Source organism: Ambystoma mexicanum, chromosome 13 (genome assembly GCF_040938575.1).
Source record: "Ambystoma mexicanum isolate Mex_15411 chromosome 13, UKY_AmexF1_1, whole genome shotgun sequence".
Classification (NCBI taxonomy): domain Eukaryota; kingdom Metazoa; phylum Chordata; class Amphibia; order Caudata; family Ambystomatidae; genus Ambystoma; species Ambystoma mexicanum.
The window spans coordinates 596056552-596073496 of record NC_090938.1 but is presented as its reverse complement, the minus strand read 5'-3'; the positions used below and the strand labels follow the sequence as shown (position 1 = coordinate 596073496).

General features: G+C 49.3%; 1 protein-coding gene across 2 annotated transcripts in view; it reads right to left on the bottom strand.

Annotated features, from left to right (window-relative positions):
• Positions 1-4122: 4122 nt before the first annotated feature.
• The window catches only part of PLEKHH3 (pleckstrin homology, MyTH4 and FERM domain containing H3), a 315427-nt gene continuing 302604 nt past the window's right edge, over positions 4123-16945 (bottom strand). For both annotated transcript variants that reach the window (XM_069634421.1, XM_069634422.1), the window contains exon 13: positions 4123-10761. In XM_069634421.1, the coding sequence (XP_069490522.1) occupies positions 10630-10761 (132 nt within the window). In that variant the 3' untranslated portion in view covers positions 4123-10629. The remainder of the gene's footprint in view (positions 10762-16945) is intronic.

Below are 16945 nucleotides of genomic sequence, written 5' to 3'. Positions count from 1 at the left end.
ATGGCTCAAGGCTACGGACTTCCGTCAAGACGTACAGACCAGAGTCCTGGACATGCCGTTCGATGGGAACAACCTGTTTGGGAAAACAGTGGACGATTCCCTTCAGGCCATTAAAGCGGACACTGAGACGGCCCGGGCCCTTGGGGGTTCTGCAGCAACGACGGACGCCCTTTCGGAGCAGCGGAGGCAAGGGTGCCTCCAAAGGTTCCGGCGGCGGTTTCTCCACCTACCGTCAAGCGGCCCGCTCGTCGTCTCAGGAGGCCTACAGAGGATGAGGCAAGTCTGGCGGACCCCGCCGTCGTCGCCAAGGAGGTCAAGGCGGCAAAGCCTCGTCGAAACAGGATTGAACCGGCCGTGGGGTCGGGCCCCCACCGAAGCACCCCGGTGGGAGGCCGGCTGGCGAGCTTCGTTAGCGTGTGGGAGTCCATCTCCACCGACCGTTGGGTGCTGGATGCCTTAGCCCGGGGCCACGTGCTCGAGTTTCAAAGAAGGTGCCCGCGCGTCCCCCCCGTGGCCAGGAAAGAGCTTCACATCCCTCAGCTTCTCCTGGAGGTAAAGGCGATGCTCAGGAAGGGCGCCATCGAACTCGTCCCAAAGAGGCTTCGGGGCTCCGGAGTTTACTCGAGATACTTCCTTGTGAAGAAGAAGACGGGAGGATGGCGCCCCATCCTAGACCTGCGACGTCTGAACAAGTTCATCAAGGCGCAGAAGTTCCGGATGGTCACCCTCCAGCACGTCCTGGGGCAGCTGGAGGAAGGAGACTTCCTGTCGTCGTTGGATTTGGAGGATGCCTACTTCCATATTCCCATCCTAAAGGGGCACTGAAAATTCCTCAGGTTTGTGGTCCAAGGGCGTCACTACCAGTTCAAAGCCCTCCCCTTCGGACTACGGTCGGCACCCAGGGTATTCACCAAGTGCCTTGCACCGGTGGCGGCGCAGCTGCGCCGCGAGGGGATCCACGTCTACCCCTACCTGGACGACTGGCTCATCCGAGCCAAGACGAGGGAGCTCGCCGTGGAGCACACGGCAAGGACCGTCCAACTTCTCACGGACCTGGGATTCTCCGTGAACTACGCCAATTCCCACCTGGTACCCGCGCAAAACCACTGTTTCTGGGAGCGAAGCTCGACACAGTGTCCCTTCTGGCCTCCCCATCGGAGGAAAGGACCAGGTCCATCCTGGGCAAGGTACAGCGGATGTTGGTTTCCGACGCTGCCAAGGTGAGGTCCATCAAGTCCCTCCTCGGAATGATGTCTTCTTGCATCTACCTCATTCCCATGTGCAGGCTCCGCATGCGCCCGTTGCAGGAGTTCCTGGACGCGCGCTGGATCCAAACGACGGGCGGCTTCGAGGAGAGGATCACACTCGACGAGAGTTTCCGCCGAGCGGTCCGGTGGTGGGGCAACCGCGCGCATCTGACGGCGGGCATGGACTTTCAGACCCCAGACCACCGGGAGACAGTGACCACGGATGCCTCCCTGGAAGGGTGGGGAGCGCACACCGAAAATCTGCACGCGAGAGGCCTCTGGCTCCCGACGGAGAAGTCCCTCCATATCAACGTCCTGGAGCTCCGTGCAGTGTTCTGGGCCCTCAGGTCTTTCCTTCCGTCCCTCAAGGGCAAGGTGGTGAGGATCTTCACCGACAACACCAGCACCATGTTTTACATCAGGAAACAGGGCGGAACCAGGTCCCCAGCACTGTCCAAGGAGGCGCAGGACCTGTGGCATTGGGCCGCCACCCAAAGGATGTTTCTGGTGCCGTTTCATCTGGCAGGGATAAAAAACACCATCGCCGACTCACTCAGCAGGGAGCTGCGCTCGTGCCACGAGTGGGAACTACGGCAGGATCTAGTGGATCGCCTCTTCCGACGGTGGGGCACACCCCAGATCGACCTGTTCGCGACGGCGACGAACTCCAAGTGCCGGAGGTTCGCCAGCAGGTTTCCCCAGGCGAGGAGCATGGGCGATGCTTTCTCTTTCCCCTGGGAGGGCCTGTTCCTCTACGCGTTCCCTCCTTTGCCACTGCTAATCCGGCTCGTCAACCAGCTCAAGAGGTCACGGTGCAGGATGATCCTCGTCGCACCTGCGTGGCCGAGGCAGATATGGTTCCCGGACCTTCTGGACTTGTCAGCGTCCCCGCCAATCAAGATGCCGGTGGACGCGGATCTACTCTCCAGGGAAGGAGGCGCCATCCTCCACCACGACCCGAAATCGCTGAACTTGCAGGCCTGGCTCCTGCAGCGCTAGAGTTTGGAGGATACGACATACCGGCCGACTGCAGAGAGGGTCTTGCAAAGGCCAGGGCGTCCTCGACTCTTAAATGCTACGGACACAAATGGAAGAGGTTCTCTGTCTGGTGCCACGCACAGAAGATTAACCCTCTACGGATTACGGCTCCCCAGGTACTGCCGTACCTGCTGACGCTGGCCAAAGCTGGACTGGCACACGCGTCCATCAAGATTCATCTTGCTGCGATCTCCCGATACACCAGAACCACGGGCCGGACGTCCTTGTGGTCTCATCGTCTGGTGAAAGAGTTCATGAAGGGACTGTTCAGATCGTTCCCGCCGGTGAAGGCGCCGGCCCCGGCGTGGGAGCTCAACGTGGTGCTGACCAAGCTCATGGGACCTCCGTTCGAGCCTCTACACTCGGCCCCGTTGAAGTTTCAGTCGTGGAAAACAGCGTTTCTTGTGGCCATCACCTCCGCACGACGGGTGGGAGAGATCCAGGCCCTTTCCTGCAAGGCCCCGTACTTGACTTTTCACGACACGAGGGTAGTGCTCAGGACGCACCCCTCCTTCATGCCCAAGGTACTGTCGGACTTCCATCTCAACGAACCCTTGGTGTTGCCTGTGTTCTTCCCGTCGCCTTCGTCGCCGGCTGAGAGGACTTTGCACTCGCTGGATGTGGCTAGAGCGCTGAAGTTCTACGTGGATCGCACGAAGTGTTTTCGGAAGACGTCACAACTCTTTGTGAATTTTGGACCTGTCAATGAGGGGAAGGCTCTCTCGAAGGCTTCCATTTCCAGATGGCTCTCCGGCTGTATCATGTACTGTCATCGGTTGGCAAACCGACCGCTGCCTGGCCGTCCGAGAGCCCATTCCACCAGAGCGATCGCAGCTACCACGGCGTTCCTTTCTGGTGTGCCCCTGCTGGACATATGTAGGGCTGCTACGTGGAGGTCGACGCACACCTTCACGAAATTCTACTGCGTCGATCGGGATTCCAGGGAGGAGTCCAGGGTCGGCCAAGCAGTGCTGCGCAACCTGTTCGCCTGAGGTGAGCCTGGTGAGGAGGTAAGATGCTTAATGTTGAGTTTGATGTAATGCTTAATGTTGAGCCTTTGCCACCTCCCGTGGTTGTGCATGTGTGTACTGCTATGTATTCTTTATTCATGAGCATGTGAATTCATGCCAGACCCCATGCTGGAGAAGGAACAAGTTACTTACCTGTAACTGTTGTTCTCCAGCATGGGTCTGGCATGGATTCACATGCGAACCCTCCCGCCTACCCCTCTGTGGCTCTTCACTTGGTCATACTGCCACTTCACGTGCTTCCAAATCTGAAGATGGCTGCCAGAGGCGGTGCTTAGGTGGAGGGCAGTCATTGGCTGTGGTCAGTATGACGCAGAGACCAGTGATTGGTTATTACTACGAAAGACAGATCAGAAACGAAACTGATACTGTTTTTTTTTTCTTTACCGAGGATTCCCAGCCTGACGACGGGGAATATTCATGAGCATGTGAATCCATGCCAGACCCATGCTGGAGAACAACAGTTACAGGTAAGTAACTTGTTCCATACACGTGAAATATGGCTATACACAGTGCATCGAAAACGGGTGTCGACAGTGTGTGGTTTCCTGAAAAGCTTCTGTGGTTGGTACTCTTGAAGACTAGTCTCCAAAGTCCCTGATCCATTGACAAGCATTGCTTTGTGTGTAGCAGTCCAACAACACCTGCCTCCAACTTACGGTTTAGGATGTTCGTCTGGGGGTACACTTCAGGTGGAACCCTAGCACACAATCTCACACGTTTCATCTTTGGAGATCATCCGCAACTTGTTTTCTCCTTGCTTAGCGCTGAAGGAAAGATGTTTCCACGCAAACAAAAAGCACAAATGCTCATGTTTGTACTGTTTTTATTACACTTTTTTTCATTTCGTACAAAAAACACATTTTAGACAGCCTTTATAAACAGAATGTATTGTACACGCAACAACCGAACAGTATCCCAGTGATAAAACGTCACCCTGCAGTTTTCTTATTGCACATCCGTTTGAGCTGTACATAACACAGGGCAGCCGCAACGTACACAGCAAGAGAAGAGATATGTACATAACACAGGGCAGCCGCAACATACACAGCAAGAGAAGAGATATGCGGCAGAACAGGCACAGAGAGCCTTCAGCAGTGCTTTAAGAGGGGCAGGCAGTTGCACAGCCTCCCAGGTGAACTGCCTATTTTTTTTTTTTTTGCAGGGGAATAGTGACCCTCGGGTTACACATTTTGGTATGAAAGCTGCCAGCACCTTATGAAGAGGTCCCACCCAAGTGGTTGGAAGAATTACAAATTCTGCAAGTGACCAAGCCAAATGCTGGCCTTTTCAAATACATTCTTGGACTTGGGTTTGTTCCTCAGGTCCAATTTCAAAACCAGACTTTAGCCTTTCAAATTCCACAAAGCCCATATTTTAAATGTGGAATTTGGGAAAATTCAGGACTTGAACATATGTAATTAATACTTTGGTGAGCAGATCTCACATGCAGAATTTGGATTTCAAATTCTACAGAAAGCAAGTAGTATTAAGTAACTTCACTTGATGTTTTTTTTTTTTGCAGTCGCCGCTCCCTAATCAAGACCCCTTCCATGGACTCGACCATATCCTATCGAGCCCCTCCCCCGCCTTAGAAGATATCTGACCGGGCACCCTTCCCATGAAGGATGCTTGTTGTGCCAGTCTGCATCATTTACATTTTGTGAAACGACCCAAGGTCCTGGCCTAAAGGTGGATGGAAAAAAAAATGTTAACTACAACCAATTAAGAATTGATGTAGCCTACACTGGGTTTCCAATACCAACTGTTTTTTTTTATTTGTCAAGTGGTCCATAGCGTTAACATGTGTTTTGTGTGTTACGCACTTGATGTGATGTCACAGCTGGGTGGGATCCCATGATCCGTCATGCCAACGCCTAGTGGTGGGTGTCTGCACCCCCTGACTAAAGTTATTAATGGGAGGCAAACTACAGCACAATGACCAGTGGCTAGCCAAGAGCGTAGTAAAGGGCGACACAGCTGCAGACTGTAGATTGCTTTGTCGTTGCATGGGATGGATCTGCTTTCCACTTCTCAGTTCAACCTGTTAGCAGTTCACTCTGGGTGCAACCTGAGGGGCGAGGGGAGCGCACCAGCGACTTTGAGGGAGAGGCATCCGTTGATAATGACGCATGAACCAGAAGAACTGTAATCTTGTGTATTCATGCCCACACTACTACCTGCCAATTTAAACGAAACCCTGGATCTTTGACAGTTATTGCCCAAAATGCACTTAATTTGCCAGTTCAAATAAATACGAATCTGTCTGGTCTTTCCAAAGCATACCTCTATTGAAACCCCAAGGGCTCACATCTTGCAGGCAAATCTAAATGAGCGCCCAGGAACTGCCACTTGACCGGATAGCTGCACTGGTCCCATTCAAGGACATTTTCAAAAATCTCTTCCAAACCCCCAATATGGTATTTTAGGGTGTCTCACGGGTCTTAGCTGTTATGTATTTTTTGGATATCTAATTAAAATAGCTTCTTTGGTATTGATTAACCTGAAAATCTGTACTTCGCGCAAATCATGACCTTCCCTTGAATGCTGAAAAACATGGATGTTTCGTACAGAACATTATGTGGCCTTGTGCAGTATTATAATCGTATATCACATGGTGGGCTATGGTACTGGCAGCAAGAGGAGAGTGTACCCTAACATTAATGTGTGAATCGTCGGTAGATTTATGAACCAGAAAGCATTTCTCTTTGGACAGCACCTCTGCAGAAGGAGGAAAGATGATGACGAGTGGGCTTTCATTGAAGACATTCATCTTTGTAGGTAATCTTGCACTCGCCACTTGGCTAGTTTGGTGTTATACAGGCAAAATAAATACAGCATCGTTCTTGCAAGGCCACCTCATCATTGGCCGCATTGCTATGAATCTCTTGATCGTTATCACACCTGGTGTTTCCACATCTAGAAAGTAAAGCAATTGTTACACAATCCTCTGTAACACAGTTGCCCGTTGGGTTTCGAAGGATTGTGTGGTGCAGCATGGAAACTGAATGGGGTGTAGGCACTTCACTGGCAGTGAGCAATAGTTCTGCCAAGAGCTGCCTGGTTTAAAACCAAAAAGAGGACGGTGTGACAGGCTGGGAGGGTTCTTGATGGTTTAAGAGGGTGAAGGCACCCCTTTTAAACTATTGTTTGAAGGATGGAAATAGCGGAGATCATAAGGTGGTTTGCTAAATCAATTAAAACAAAATCTATATTGTGGCTTCCTGTTATTTTTAGAAAGGACAAGCAAAGTAGTATACGTTAATGCTGTTACACCCTTCATTTCAAATTTCATTGATTTGACGGTTTGTAACTTTCAAGATAATGTTGGTTATTTCTGCCTCCTTTATGTTAAGCCCTTCCTTAGAAGTCTGTTTTATTATTAATCTAGAACTGTACATTTCGTTTAAATAAATAATGTTATAAAAAGCATACAATGACCCCCCTCATTTGGTTAAAACATGTTGTGGGATGCCACTTCATGTTAAGTGATATCAGCCCTGATGGGATATAAAGCGCCACCTCAGGTGTACTGATTACGGAGGCAGCCCTGATGGGATATAAAGCGCCACCTCGGGAGTACCGATTATGGAGGCAGCCCTGATAGGATATAACGTGCCACCTCAGGAGTACTTATCAGAGAGGCACACCTGATAGGATATAACGTGCCACCTCAGGAGGACTGATTGGGGAAGCAGCCAGGATGGGATATAACCTGCCACCTCAGGAGTACTGATTGGGGAGGCACCACTGATGGGATATAAAGCACCACCTCAGGCGTACTGATTATGGAGGCAGCCAGGATGAGATATAACGTGCCACCTCAGGAGTACTGATTGGGGAGGCAGCCAGGATGGGATATAACGTGCCACCTCAGGAGTACTGATTGGGGAGGCAGCCAGGATGGGATATAACGTGCCACCTCAGGAGTACTGATTGGGGAGGCACCACTGATGGGATGTAAAGCGCCACCTCGGGAGTACTGATTATGGAGGCAGCCCTGATGGGATATAAAGCGTCACCTCGGGAGTACGGATTATGGAGGCAGCCCTGATGGGATATAACGTGCCACCGCAGGAGTACTGATTGGGCAGGCAGTTGTGATAGGAAATAAAGTAGTGCCTCAGGAGTACTGACAGTGCCTGCCCATTCAAAGAAATAGTCTGATGACAAGTGCAGTGAGCAGGAATAAAACAGGGATCCGCTACAATAGAAGAATGAACAAACTAGGGAAGTTACCAATGAAATCCGCTTTAAAACTTTGAAATACGTCACAGCATCTTGTATCCAGTGGTGCTACAGAAACCATATGCTCTTTTGTTTAACCTTTTCTTTCTGGTACTACCAATAAATTAAGAAAATACACTTCTAGATCACACATGTGACCAAAACCTAGGGCTGTGCCCTACCAAGTAGCAAAGTCCATTCAGGTTTTAAGGATTACCAAAGATCATCTGTAGGATAAAGGGTTAAATGGAACTGCAAGCAGACCAAGTGCATGTTTTTGGCACCTCTGAAAATCCAAATGGGTTTTGGTATTTGTAGTTTCGATGATGTCGGCACCATTACAAACAAACCCAATACAATATGCACAGCATTCATAAAATACGTAATAATTTGTTTAAGTACCTCGAGGAGTTTGAAGGTAAGGTTACTGGCTAGGAAAGCACTCCGGAGACTGGGCGAAGTAGGCCAGATGTGCGTGTTGCATAAGGAACCGATATGCTGTACGAGTTTTTAATAATTGTGAAAGTCTTTTGTCCAGGAGATATTTGCCGTTCACTCATACTGGCAGATTCATTATAGAAATTTGATATTTATATTTTCAAGTCTTGTGTGTGTCAAAGATTTTTTTTTTTTTTTTAAAGAACTGCAGAAACAACCACTAGTGTGGATTTGTGCAGAGAGCTACCACAGCAAGTCAGTCAATTCACTGGCATAACAACATGGCAGCCATGATGGACTGGGGACACCATTAAATGGTGTGACAATAGGGAGCACCTGAAATTAATAGGGATATCAAAAATTATCTAAATTTGCCTTCATTAAAATCGGAAAGCATAAAGTGTGGGCGAAACAGAATTCCCTCCGATTCTTGGGGGAAAAGGGAAGGCTCTTCTTTCAGCACTAAGGGGCACACTCTTGAAGAATATGAAACTTGTAATTAACAATGACATTTTTTTTCAACTTTGTGAAGGACGTTGGGCTTGTTTTTTAAAAAAATAATCGTAGTTTACACCTTTCAAAAACGATGGTAATGTTTGCTAAATATTCTTGTTTATTTTTTCGGGAAAAGTTTCTCAAAATGTTGCCAACAGAAAAACGAGCTAAAAAAAAGTGTGAATACTCGGCAGCTTTGCAAAATTGCCTTTTCAAATGTGCAGTATTTTGCCTTCTGAAATATCCTGCACATTCCTGGAAGATGCTAAGTATTCAACCATTAAATTGTATTAAGAAATTGTAACATTTAAGAGATGGGAGGTGTGCAGTGGCAGCCGGTTCACAAAGGCCAAAGTTCAGCAGACCGGTGTATCTGGACTGCTACCGGTTATTAACTATCTTGAGCACTTAGCCATACTGTTTGTGGGCATTCAGGTGGAGGAGGAGAGCATTTCTGAAAACTGGGTTTAGTGTTGGGCCCTCAATCACCTCCCAGTGCCATTTTGGTGCTAGGGGCCCATTAAAGTCTATTAGTGGTGTTCTGGAACGTCTGATAGTCCTTTGGTGAGTATTAAGCACTGTCCGAAAGGAGTATCTTAGGGCGAGAACATTTTTGGCTTGCATTGGCTGTAGAATAAATAATTTCTCTTTTTTTGGCTTTCATGGTCATGTTAACAAAACTAGGCCACTATGCCCACTCTCTAAAAGTGCTCTACCCAAAGCCCCATGGCTACGGTATTTGCAGAATAAAGGGAACATCAATGCTAACGTGTATCGTCCTATTATCCTCCTTAGTAGACGAAGGACGCATCAATTCTGCATAGGGGCTCCAGCAATTTTAAAACCATAGCAATAGGAATTCTGACACTAGGGTTGGTGCACATTCTGTCAGTTTTCAGGGATAAAAGGCTGAGCCAATGCCATAGGTTCAAACCTTCACCTGTGATAGGAAGATGTTTCTCTTTCATCGCTGCATATCCCCCTGAGCGCTTCGATTGTGCTGTTTTTACTCTTCCCAACCTGGAAGTCTGAGTGTTGGTTTGAATTTTTATGTGAATGTCAGAAAGAGCATGGGCCGGGGTGGACTACCAAGACAAGAATGCTGCAGTGTACAGTGGCAACACTAGCCAGAAGGGAGTTTGATAAGGCCTGCAGAAGTGGAGATCAAACCATTTGAATTGGCTGAACAGAGTGCCCAGTGCCTCGTGACCTCCAATGCAGCAAGGTAAAGTCCTCCTCCCACCCCCCACAAAGCCTCTCCAATAATAGTGATCAAGGGAGCCTGGTTATGCCAGATTGTTCATTAGTTGGCAAAATCAGACCTAATTGGTAGCACGGTAGAGGGCTCTGTGCCAGTATATGCAGCCCAATAGAGAGGCACCACAGGAACCAGAAACGAGCAGAGTGCAAGGAGATGTGGAAAACCATGGCCGAGATCCAGAGTAGCGCGGCCAGTACAGAGATTGTCACAGTGGATACCAACAGAGATAGGGGGGCTAGGCAAGGTGCCCCGGCAAAGTGGGGGAGACAGGAGAGCAGATGACTAGGGACAGCATGGCGGAATAAAAGAATCATTTCAAGCAAGCAAAAGCAAGGACAATTCTGGAATGGTGGATGCATTGCTCAGCAAGGATGCACATGGGAGGCAGTTCCCGCTCAGCGGGCCGCAACGACACAAATGGCACTGTAAGACTGGACACACATGATAGCAGTTCGCAGGACCACTGTGTTAGGACAGCCAAAACAAACATCTCAACAGGTTCCGCGTCCTTCAAGCTGTGTAGGAATAATACACTCTGATTTACGTTCAAGGAATACAAGCCGCACCATACCATTTGGAAAAATAACCATTTGTGTTTAGGAGTAACAGCATCCATCACAACATGTTGACTTCAACTGCATGTTGCAAACAAGTACCAAGAGGCACAACAAGCCAGTGAGTACTGTCCTGTTGTTTCCTGCAGTTTCTAGACTTTGAGAACGGGAAGTTCCTGAGCAACGTGGAACTTCTGCTCCGACCGCCACGACCACCCAGGCCGGCCGGGCGTTCAACTGCTGCGGTGACCCTGCCACATGGAGAATGGCTTTACAAGGCACTGCCGTTCGGGGCTCCAGTCCTTTTTAGAGTTTCATCTGGTGCCACATGCGCCCTCAGCTCACACTTGCACAGCCGGAGGCTCAGGCTCCCTCCGCTCCTCCGGGATACTGCCGGCATCTTCCAGTTGCTGCGACTGGTCGTTGCCGATGCTGGTGAGGTAAGTGTTGATGAGCCGGGAAATCTCGTCCACCTGAAGGATGAGAACCATAGGCATGAGTACGTTGATACACATGAGAAAGGCTAGTAATATGTACATGCACGGCAACAGGCAAAATGAAATGTGGCCCTGTCCTCTCCCTCAAGCAATCCTTTAGAGGATCTAATGTCCTGACAAAGAGAACAACTTAACACAGCTTAACCAATAAACATGGAACCCTCACTCCCCTCCCATGTAATCATTCCTCACTGCTCATAGACCACCATCAGGTTGAAAATACTAGACCGGAGCACAGCAGTCACCCGTTGATAGCACTGTCTGGGATGATGCCTGAAGAAGGCAAACAACTGCAGCTCAGAAACAATTTGGTGAACGAGTGTGATCTATGCTGATAAGGCCCAAATCCCAGAAGAACCCCCACCCCCCCCAGCTGTCAACAACACTAGCTGCAGATTTAGCTTGCACAGCACACTACAGCCACATACATAGCACCTGCCTGCAGTCTTACCGGAAAGCTCAAGGACCGGCTCTGCGTGATTACTGCTCTGCGGTTATGTCTGCTTCAATGCCCTTCCTCCCCGCACACAGTGCTACAAAGCAACATCTATGGCGGGTTAGTACTTTTGAAATGCCAGAGTACCACAGAATCTGATCACTGGAGGTGGACTCTGGAAGCACATAGGTGTGTCTTTACTAATCTTCTGAGATTCAACCAATCTGGATTTAGGTGGGTAGGAAGCCGGTGATTGTTCCACAGGGAGGAGGAGCATTGGTAATGGAGAGATGCACCACCAAAACACTGGAACCTGGGAGGCTGTCCTTATTTTTGGTGAGGTAACCTGTAGGAACCACATGGCTATCTTTAGCTTCCGTTTGCACGGAGTGTTGTGGCTCCAGTGCTGAGGAGATGAAGTACAGTCGCTTTAGACCAGATGAGCAGGGTGAGGTTATTATTTTTTTTTTTTTAAAGGCACTTGCAGTTCATGCAGTGTTTTATCGGATCGAGCGTTCTGACAAATTCCATTGTGATAATCCTACTATATTATCTTGCGCCTCCTGCCGGAGGTTATGGCATCGAAGCATGAAAACGGCAACAAACAGGAAGTTCTTGTGTAAAGTTTACGAAAGAGGAAAGAGCCCATGCTGCAACTTCCGATCATAATATGCTGACCTAGGGACTGAGCCCACTGGCTACACAAATGGAAGAGCTGTAACAAAGTTGACTCAAGTTGGGTACTTGCTGCCTGGGGTGGGGCCAGCACAGCGTAGAGCGCATGGCAACCGGTTTTAGAACGGTTACGCAGAGGTGGTTGGTGTTCAATGACTTCTTTGTCGGATGGGCATTTATAGTCTCCCCACTCTGACCCCCCCCCCCACGTATAGTTTACATCGAGTCACTTGTCAGCATAAATATGGTATCTAAGGCAGTGACTATTAAGGATGGGGGCCAGAGAGATGATATAAAAGTTGACCCGGATGTGCTAGAAGGCCTCTCCTCAGGGCACTCCGCGGAGGATGAGGACAGGAGGCAGGCTAGTCTCACCTGGAGCCTGATCACACTGGAGCAGTGAGAGCCACATTAGGGCAGGACCGTCTATACGGATTGATGCATCCAAGCAAAGTAACGGGATGAAGTCACCTACTTTATTGAAGGCTGTAGAGGGGTCAAGCAGAATCGGGGCGTAGACCTCAAGCAGCGAGTAGCTCTTTTACATCCATGAGGGCTGTGTTATCTTCATATCATATGGGGAGAACGGGGGCATAAGCCGGACTGGCAATCGTTGAGATGGTTGTTTTGTTTCAGAAGAACTGGTCATTTTCAGTTTACTGAAGCATTCAGGGTTTTTGCTGGCTGTTCTGGGAGTGCATGTTCAAATGGACAGAATGTATGGGCCGACTATTGGTGTAACGACTGCAGGTTTGAGATTATGAAGCATGAACCCTTTGGTCTTCATCACGATGGTTATGAGACAAGCGATTTCTGGCGTTGAGAGCTTTGCAAGGTCTGAGAACAGAGGAAAGATTTTAAGGCCTTGAAAAAAACCCAGTGGCAATAGTCGGGATGACCTCTGAAAGTCTGGTGTGAAAGTCCAGAAGGAGGGCCGATGTTAGTGACGGCGTTGTAGATCTCCTGTCGATGTGAAGAAGTAAACCAAGCCCTAACAAATGTGGACAAGTGTGAGGGGGAAAGATGACCTTGTGGGAAGTGAAATCTTTTGAAAGATTTGTAGTAGTTCCTCTAATGAGATGCCAATATCATCAGCCCATCAAAGCGTCTTAAGGATCCCATGATGGTGGATTTGTATTCTCGGCTGGGGATGATGACAGCAGGATTTGAATTTCCATCAGAATATCAATGGCTTTTCCACATGGTCTCTTGACGGAAGATCATCATTACCCCAGTTATTGAGAAATACTTCACTGGCCCTGAAGCCGTGGCATTTCAGTGGGGCCGCATTATCAAGGCTCCATCTGTCATGCCATTTCCCGGGGTCTTGTGTACCGCTGTCAGAGGCTCATGGATAAAACTGCAATTCTGGTTGGATATTGCTCAGATTACATCACCATTTTGGTGGGGTCTGCGGACCATGGAAAAATGCATCAATGTGTTGGCAGACCATGAGAGGGGTTGGAAGCCTCTGATGCTGCTGATATTATTCAATGAGTCCACTTTTGCCAGGCTATAGCGCACCTCACATTGGCTGCTTACAGGGCAGCGCATCACATAGGCAGTGTATATCAGGGATCACTTCTTCTGCATATCATCTCAGCAGTAGCCAACGTGCTAAAAGCCGCTGCTTGCCACTCGGCTTGAGTGGTAGATCGCTGCTGCTGGGAATCGGAGGGAGGCACTAGTTATGCCTTTGACTCAAATGTACTTGATAAAGTTATAGCTTTGCCCTGGGATCCTCTTGCACGTGATGGTGGCGGTATGACTCCTTTTGTGAATTGTGTTAAGAGTTGGGGAGAAAGGGATGCAAGGGTGGTGGGGTTGTGGGGGCCTTCAGCAGCGATCTTGGAGTTTAGTAGTGCACCTTTTCAGTAGGAGGGGAAGGTTGGGGGGGACATCTAACTGATGACAAACTGCTACATCCAACTGTTTACACAGAGAGCCAACTGCATTGCATGTTTGGGAACTGTTACTGCTTAACACTAAGCATTGTTAGTATCTGAAGGTTGGCTAAATCCATTGACATTAAGCTCCACAAATATTTGAAATTATATTGGTCTTAAATTCAATAGTGTCTTATTACTCCCTGCCAGGATTTCACTTGTTTTAGTCATTGCATTGAAGTTTTCATTTCTAATTTGTAATGAAGAACCTATTCAAATCGCTAGCAACAGAAGTGTTTCTCCCTTGTTCATGGCTGCAACCGGTATTCAAAGGCCAAAGGCAGAGACCATGCCGGCAAGCCTGTCTGCGCCAGTCTACAATCAGTGTGTGCCCGGGAAGGTGTACCAACCTAAGCACCAAATATTTTTCCACCGAACTAAAAAAGGTTGGACAACTTCTGTACCTCTTCAAATGGCAATAGCAGACAATATTACAGCTATAAATAGCACTTGCCCTGGTGGAGAATTGCCCAAACGTTGTGCGTTTAAAATACGCAATTAAAAGCTGCTACCCTAACCACAGCAACTAGCACATATCAACGCACGCTCTGCACGGAAATGGATGCTAAATATTCATTTTGTAAAGGAATCTTGGTTAAACAATAGTTGTACACCTATACTTCAGGTCATGACACCCTCAGGTTCCAGCATTAGTATGGCTAGCTGGGTGAACTTGGGTCAGGTAGTGGATTAGGGGTACATTATGCATCCCCAGCAGTGATCACACATCTGCCCAGCTGAGCTCTATCACCCTCCTATGCCATCCTGCTCCATAAACTGATAGTATGACGGACTGGGACCAGAAGAAAGGGACCCCTGCCCCAAGAGAAGGTGGGGGTGCAGCCACCCTGAAGCAATTTCTATGCAATAGTCTTTTTGATTTAATTTGGCTTCATTAAACCCTTTGACAGGCTGGCTGTGACCGAGGAGGGAGGCACCCAACAAGCTCCTGAAGCGTGGGTTGGGAGTGGAAAACTACAGCCTCCTGGAGGCTGTAGATGGCTCACACAGCACCAGTTTGCTCAGTCCGGACCAGTGGAGCTGCACTGAGTGGAGCTGCACTGAGATCTACATTACACAAGTGCCTTCTCTACAATTTTGCCCTAAAAATTGGACCAGCTTGGCTGTGAGAGTGAGGACCCGCCCTCTGTGAAGTTTGATGGCGGTCTGCTACAACGATATGGCGAGTGGCTGCACTTTGTGCCTGAGCCCCTGGGTCGGGCCACTCATGGCAGGCGGGTGTGGTCTCTGCTGAGACTGCCACAACCAGCTGCTGCTGTAAGACAGGAAGCAGAGGTGATTCCCTGGGCCTCGCGTGGCGGTGGGACCTTACTTGATGAACCAGGGGCAGATCAGAGCAAGAGCAGGTGGCGGCCCTTGTGGGACTGTGAAGTTGTGGCAGCCGCCATTTGCCATGGCAGGGAGTGACAATATCGGCAAGGTTGGCAGTTTGATGGAGCTCTTGCCTGCACAGCCGGGGTGAATGCTTGGTCTCCGGCGGCAGAGCTTTATTTGCAAAGGTTGGCCCAAGGAGCGGAGGAGGGCTTTAATCTGACGGTCTTTCTCTGCAGCTTGGCGATCCCAAAGATGCCTTTAGAGATCTCACACCACCATTCTACAAAAATTTCAGTTTCTGGTGACCATCTTGTAACTTCCTTGAGATGTTGTGTTTAGGCTGCGGCGGCCTCCCTGCTGTGTGAGGGATTGGGTCCACTTTGTGAATAACCCGGCATCTCTATCTGAGGGCCTGCTTCCCTGAAAGCCTGTGTAATTGTCTCTTGGCTCCTGGTGGGCCCAGTGTGAAATGGAAAGGGGCCTGCTGGAGGGCCCTGTTTGACTGCTTTGCAATTGTGTCTGGGTGCTTACCCTCCCCTAGTGTTGGGATGAGCTGGGAACAAAAGTACTCTGACTTGACTCTGCATGCTATACCTTTTTTGAAAGCTCAATTTCCTAAAGCCTATCACCCATTCATCTGCGTTCCTCCTTGGATGGGGTGCCTACTGTCATTGGTGGCCCTGAAGAGTCCAGAGAGAACACGTTCTGCATCTGACATGTCTGCATCTGTCTGCTGCTAGGCCACCTGGCCTTCACCAGAGAGGAAATCTACATACCTGAAGGCATCATTGACTTAAGAACCTAAGGCCTTTGCCCGCTGCAGCTCTGCATCTGTCCCATTGGAAGAAGGGCCTGACTGGCCAGACGCGACCCTAAAGAGTCTGGAAAGGACACTGTCTGCACTTGTCTTATCAGCATCTGCTGCTAGGAAGCCTGGTGAGTTTGTTGTGCCAGTGCAGTTCTCCGTCTCGCTCTCCTCTTTCTTTCCATCTCTCTGCTCCCTCCCTCCATTCATGGTGCTCTCCATTTCCTCCATTTACTCCAACTGCCACTCCATCACCTATCCTACCTCCCTCTCGAAGCCTGGAAGGAAAAGCGGTCTACTGGTCTCCAATCCAGGTCTGCCCATCGCCGACATCTATGTTAATGTTTCTTCCAGGCAGACTGTCACTGACATCCTCTTTGCCGATCCGTCACCGGCCCTATGGACTCCACATATGGTTTCTATCCTCTTTCCTTTCTCCTCGTCTCCCATTATTGGAGGCACCAGGTGGAAAGTACTCCTGGCGGGCTTCCCATCCTCTAGTTGCATCATTAATATCTATTGCGATGGCACTGTCATGGAACAGGGTTCACAACCCAACCTTCTTCTTGAAAGGTGTCTACCGTCTCTCATCAACTTCCTCCCTTCTCCTGCCACTCCTCCAGTGGCCACTCCCTTTGCCCCTTCTCCACCTCCGATGGGCATACACGTCCCTGTACCCCTCCTCAGAAGACCTTCAAAAAGGTGGTAACCTAGTCCACCTAGCTACCCTCAACTCTCACTTCTGTCTCCTTCTCAAAGACTTTGTCCTCGACGTTCTCGCCCTCACTGGTGTGTGGTTCACTGCCAGCTCCATCATTGCTTTTGACATACTCCTTCCTGAGGGTTACAAGAACCTCTCCGAGCTCAGACCTAACTTGTCTGGAGGTGGAGTGGCCTTGACCCTCCCTGATTGGACCCCTGCTACTATCATTCCCACTCAGTTCTGATCCTCCTTTGAATGCC